Source organism: Mangifera indica, chromosome 4, assembly GCF_011075055.1.
Source record: "Mangifera indica cultivar Alphonso chromosome 4, CATAS_Mindica_2.1, whole genome shotgun sequence".
Taxonomy (NCBI): domain Eukaryota; kingdom Viridiplantae; phylum Streptophyta; class Magnoliopsida; order Sapindales; family Anacardiaceae; genus Mangifera; species Mangifera indica.
In genome coordinates this window covers 11836457-11842494 of record NC_058140.1, presented here as the reverse complement: position 1 = coordinate 11842494, position 6038 = coordinate 11836457, and the positions used below count along the sequence as shown (strand labels likewise).

At 31.8% G+C, this 6038-nt stretch overlaps 1 protein-coding gene across 1 annotated transcript; it reads left to right on the top strand.

Annotated features, from left to right (window-relative positions):
- Positions 1-2580: 2580 nt before the first annotated feature.
- Positions 2581-4765, top strand: LOC123215026 (putative polyol transporter 1). The gene is made up of 3 exons (XM_044635062.1): positions 2581-2869; positions 2963-3309; positions 3496-4765. Exons 1-3 carry the CDS (start codon positions 2713-2715, stop codon positions 4612-4614), a joined length of 1623 nt encoding a protein of 540 aa, XP_044490997.1. The 5' UTR covers positions 2581-2712; the 3' UTR covers positions 4615-4765.
- The last annotated feature ends 1273 nt before the right edge of the window (positions 4766-6038 follow it).

Here is a 6038-nt window from a genome sequence, read left to right as displayed (position 1 = left end):
GTTTAGGGAATAAAAAATATATTAAATTTTAGTTTATTGTTAATATTATAGATAAAATAACAATTTTACCTTTAAAATTGTTAATTTTAACTATTTATAGATGGATTCTTGAGATTTTTAAAATTAAAAGTTAAAAATTTGGGCTACGGAGATACTTTGGTTGGCCTAAATTCTTGAATTATGGGGAGGGCATGTTATACGTGGACATGTGGTGTTGCGTTATTCTAATAATAGTTTCAATATGTGGTTTAATCTGTTGCCGTAATTTTTGTTGGCGAAATGACATGGATCGGCCACTGGTACATCTGTTTAATATTTAAAATATTGGGAAATAGTAATATAGACTCAGTTTAACTTAATATTTTTAGGCCAAATCACTTATTCCTACCCAAAGTTTGACGTTTAATCAAATTCACGCATATTAATTCTTAAAAACTTAAAAGATTCATCTATTAGAGATTAATTTTAACATTTTGGGTTAGCCTATAATTAAAATGACTGTTTTAGCCTGCATTTAATAAAAAAAGATCAAAACACTCTCAAATTAAAATGAATATTCTTATATAGGATTATTCTGCTAGAATAATTAAGTTAAATAATGGGTTTAGAAGTGCTCCGATCGTCGTCGTGAGAATATATTAAGCTAAATATAGGTTTATGTACCCAAGCAGTGGTCGTTGTCGTTTTTTCACAACCTTAGAAATAAAATTTTCCAGAGAAAACCTCTCTCATAGCGCAAAGGAAATGGAAGGTGAAAGGCCAAAAGGCCTAGTCTGTTTTCTTTAACTTTTGTTTGAATTTATCTAATACATTATTAGAGATGGTAGTTTTAATTTAAATTTCGGGACCTTAACTTTTTCTAATCTTAATAGAAAAAAAAAATTTTGGATAAAAATTGAAGAAAAGATGAAAACGTAAATTAAAAAACTTTTGCAATTGAGGATAGAGATACATATGTCACATCCTCATCCCACTCTCATCTCGTTTTTATTCCTTTATATTAATATATTTATTTAAAATACTAATATATTTTTATAATTTTAAAGTATTTATATTTTTTAAATTAATTTAAATTTTATTATGTATATTAAAATAATTAATATATGATATTTGAAATAATAAATTTATTTTTATTTTATTTTATTATTTAATATATTTATATTATTTTTAAAAAATATAAAAAAAGATTTTTATTTTATAGATATGAGAAGTGAATTTCCTTTTTTTTTTAAATAGAGAGGAGATAAAAAATTTTTATCACTTCTATAATAAAGAGCAATTGTGGACACAGATTGATATGTCTCAGGGAGATTATGGAGATTGAAACAGAGACCGAGACCAAGTCGGAATCGGGGGTAGCTGCACATGATTGTATCTTGTTAGGTAAGATATAAAAAGAAAGTGCACGGTAAATGACAAAAGAGTCCTCCAGATGTCGTCATTCTATTGGCTAAATCATTCCCTGGTGAACCAGAACCATTGATTTTCCTCAAAATATCACAGCCGTCGATTTTCCCAAAAAAGCGGTAGCTTTTCTTTTGGAGCACACAATCGTTCAGCCACGCCAACGTTTTTTCATAAATCGTCGATCCATTCCGCACAAATAGGAAACAATCGGCTCACGTCGAAAGTCCCACTCCATGTGTCGCTTTTACACGAGATAACGTAAAAAACTTTCTGAAAATCCACCAGCTGCATTAAATTTTTTGCAGCTTTGTTTTAATTAAAAAATATTTTATTATCAATTGGGCCCATTTCCTTTAAAATTACCATTTATTACCAACACTACAGCGGCGAGAGACGCATTTCCATTAATGTCCTTCTTTCTAACGTTTTTCGTTCATTTTATTGTTTGATCGGTGTGTCTTTGAGTTTTTTAAAGTTGATTGGTGAAACTTGTGAAAATATCAAATCTTGGGTGGGAATAAATTCTTTGGCCTTTTGCAGATTGCCGTGCATATATTTGTCATAAATGTTGGGCCCCTTTGCTTCGGTTTTGCTGTATTTCTTGCTGGCAACAGTACACAATAATTTCCAGCTGAATTGCGTGGTGAAATTAAATTTTACCCTTCAACATTCAAAATATCTGACTCTACCCACGGTTTATATTTACAAATTATATATATAATTTTATTTACAAATTATAATATCTATTATTATATAATTAAATATTTTAAAATTAAAAATAAAGTAATAATTAATTATATAATAATATATTAATATTTATATATAAAATTATATATATTAATTGTCTACTTAATTTTATTAATTATATAAAGTCAACATAAAAGGATTTTGGCGCCTAGTGATAGTTTAAGTTAAAAAAATAGTATGCAAATTTTGGTGAGGTGATGGTGGGACTTAATGAGTCGGTTCAACCAAAAAAATTAAAGGATTTTATTCTTGTCCAATTAAAATTCATTAAAAAAATACTCATATTATTTTATTTAGAAAATAAAACTCAAATTATTATTAATCCCATAATAAAATAAAATTACTGGTTGAATAAACAGTGTGGTTGGACCCTGTTGTCCAACGAATGACGTCAGCCTTCCCCTTGTTCTATTTAACATCCTTCCAACTCTCTTCGAAAAAGGCGTCACAACAATCAGTGGCTTTTATGGCAGCTTGAAATCCTCTCTTTAAAACCGGATAGCTAACACCAAACTCTCTTAATCTCCTCCTCAGTCGCTAGCTTTCTTATTTTCAAACATGGCTAGCCTGGGAGCCGAGACTACTGTTACTACTCATGCTGACCAACGTCCCAAAAACCTTGCAGATTTTGATCCTCCCCAGAAACCCAAACGCAACAAGTTTGCTTTCGCTTGCGCCATTCTAGCTTCCATGACTTCCATCTTGCTCGGCTATGGTAACTTAATCTCTAACGAATATAAACAAACTTTTATAATATTGAAAATCGATATATCTTATATATGTATGCGTGTTTATTTTTGTTTGACAGATATTGGAGTAATGAGTGGGGCGGTAATCTATATAAAAAAGGACCTCAAAATTAGCGACGTCGAAGTGGAGATTCTAGTGGGGATCATCAACCTTTACTCACTGTTAGGCTCGGCCATGGCCGGGAGAACCTCCGACTGGATCGGGCGGCGCTACACCATCGTACTAGCAGGAGCCATATTCTTTGTTGGAGCTCTGCTGATGGGTTTCGCCACCAACTATGCGTTTCTGATGGTGGGCCGTTTTGTTGCTGGTGTTGGCGTTGGTTATGCTCTTATGATCGCTCCTGTTTACACGGCCGAAGTGTCGCCCGCTTCCTCTCGTGGCTTCCTCACTTCTTTCCCCGAGGTAATTTGGATTCACTTTCTTCTTCTTCTTCCCATCTTAATTAACGCATTAATAAGACCTCATAAATCTGGAATTTTTTTTTAAAAAGTACTCTTCAAATGCCATAAATGGAAAGTTTTTATTTTTAGCATCAAATTCATTTTATGCTGAAACGTAATACTGTGTTTGTTATTGCACCGCATGCAGGTCTTCATTAATGGAGGGATATTACTGGGATACGTTTCAAACTACGCATTCTCGAAGTTGCCACTTCACTTGGGATGGCGACTGATGCTTGGCATCGGCGCCATCCCCTCCGTGATGCTGGGCGTCGGCGTTTTGGCCATGCCTGAGTCACCTCGTTGGCTGGTCTTACAAGGTCGACTCGGAGACGCACGGAAAGTCCTCAACAAAACCTCCGACTCCAAAGAGGAAGCCGCCATAAGACTCGCCGATATTAAAGAAGCTGCTGGCCTACCCCAGGAATGCAACGACGACGTCGTTCAGGTTCAGAAACATAGCCACGGTGAGGGTGTATGGAAAGAACTACTCCTCCATCCTACACCCACGGTTCGTCACATTTTAGTCTGCGCCATAGGTATTCATTTCTTCCAGCAGGCGTCGGGTATAGACTCCGTCGTTTTGTACAGTCCCAGGATCTTTGACAAAGCTGGGATTACATCTGATAACGACAAGTTACTCGCTACTGTGGCCGTCGGCTTTGTAAAGACTATTTTCATCTTGGTGGCTACTTTTTTGCTTGATAGGATCGGACGGCGACCGTTGCTTTTGAGTAGTGTTGGGGGTATGATTGCATCCCTTGCAGCCCTCGGACTCTCTTTAACGGTCATTGATCACTCACACACGAAGTTACCATGGGCCATTGGATTAGCCATTACCACGGTGTTATCATTCGTCGCGTTCTTCTCGATCGGAATGGGGCCTATCACGTGGGTGTACAGCTCTGAGATTTTCCCGTTGAGGCTACGCGCTCAGGGAGCCAGTATGGGGGTTGCTATGAATAGAGTTGTAAGTGGGACCCTAGCAATGACTTTCATCTCACTTTACGAGGCCATAACAATCGGCGGAGCCTTCTTCCTTTACGCGGGGATCGCAACGGTGGCCTGGCTGTTCTTTTATATGGTGTTCCCGGAAACACAGGGTAAAACCCTTGAAGAGATGCAGGTCCTTTTCGGTAACTTCAATTGGTTGAGGGATTCCAAGCGGAAGAAAAGAGACACTCAACTTAACGACAACAGTAACGGATACACTGACGGTTCTAGTAGCGTTCAGTTAGAGGCGGTGTCTAAGCCTGTAACCACGTAGAGGGTAATTTGGTAAATATGGTGGTTTTAAATATTTCAGTGTAGTCTTGTAACAGGACGGTGTTGTTTGCGTAGGAAGAGAAGTAAAAGGGACAAACCCTTATGTGTTAAAACTCTTAAAAATATATTGAAATATTTAAAATTCAGTTAAATTCAATAAATTTGTTGAATTTAAAATTAATTATTTAAAATTAGTTTTTTATTTATATAATGAAGTGTTAATTATTTAATTAATATATATAAATTTATATTTTATATTTAATAAGTAGGATAAATATTTAATATTATTTAAAAAATATATAATAATTTAATAATAAATTAAATTAATAAAATAATTGATTGAATCATAATTTAATTTTAAAAATATCAATCCAAACCTCGTAGTCCGAGATAATAAATGTTAATTTTAACCTTTTCAATGAAATTAAAATCATAATTAATAAAAAGGAAATCCCAAAATCATACCACATACGGTAAACCAATTGCTCAATTCAGTTGACATCTAATCAAACTCAGATTTGGCTCATAATTCAGAGAACTACATAATTTAGGATTTTTTTTTCTAATCTAACTCCCTAATTTAAATGTTGATAGTCTGCCATATACCTGATGGAGGAGAGGACTTACTTTTAACTCTACGGCACATTTGGATAGGAGATATTAAAAATAATTTTGATAATATATTTTTTATTATTTTATTTTATTTATAAATAATAAAAAATTCTAATAATATTTTATTATCAATATTGATGAAGTAAATCATATAAAAGATAATCTAATTAACCTCCATCTTAATTATTAAAAGATTATTAAGGTAATCTTTATTTTATTATAACTATATCCGTATTTATTAATTTTTTTAGGATAAAAATAGTCTTATTTTCAATTAATATAATAAATAATATAAAAAATATTTTAAAATAATTGTACGCAAGAATATTTAAGTTAAATAATATATTAGTATTATTTTATTATCCTAACCAAACATAATAATTATTTATAACTATCAAATTTTATCAAACATAGTAATAATTTATACATAATAATACTCAAAATAATCTATCTTTAAAATAATATTCTAATTTTAATAATAAAATATTTCTTAAACCAAACACCCTCTTAATGCAAAAAAACATTGTCTGAGCACACTTTTGATTGCATAAAAAAGTATAATACAACGTGTAGTAGAACAAAGGAAAATTAAATTAAAAAATCTACTATACCTTAATTCAAGCAAAAAAACACTCATTTTTTTTCATTAAGTTAAAGAGAGTAATATATATATATATATATATATATATATATATATATATATATATATATATATATATATATATATATATATATATATATATATATATATATATATATATCTATTCTAAATATATAAAAAAATATATATTTATGTATATTATTATATGATTA

Coding starts and splice junctions, on each gene's coding strand:
- LOC123215026 (XM_044635062.1), top strand. CDS start 2,713: ATGGCTAGCCTGGGAGCCGAGACTACTGTTACTACTCATGCTGACCAA. Junction 2,870..2,962: donor TTCCATCTTGCTCGGCTATG/GTAACTTAATCT, acceptor TTTGTTTGACAG/ATATTGGAGTAATGAGTGGG. Junction 3,310..3,495: donor TCCTCACTTCTTTCCCCGAG/GTAATTTGGATT, acceptor CACCGCATGCAG/GTCTTCATTAATGGAGGGAT.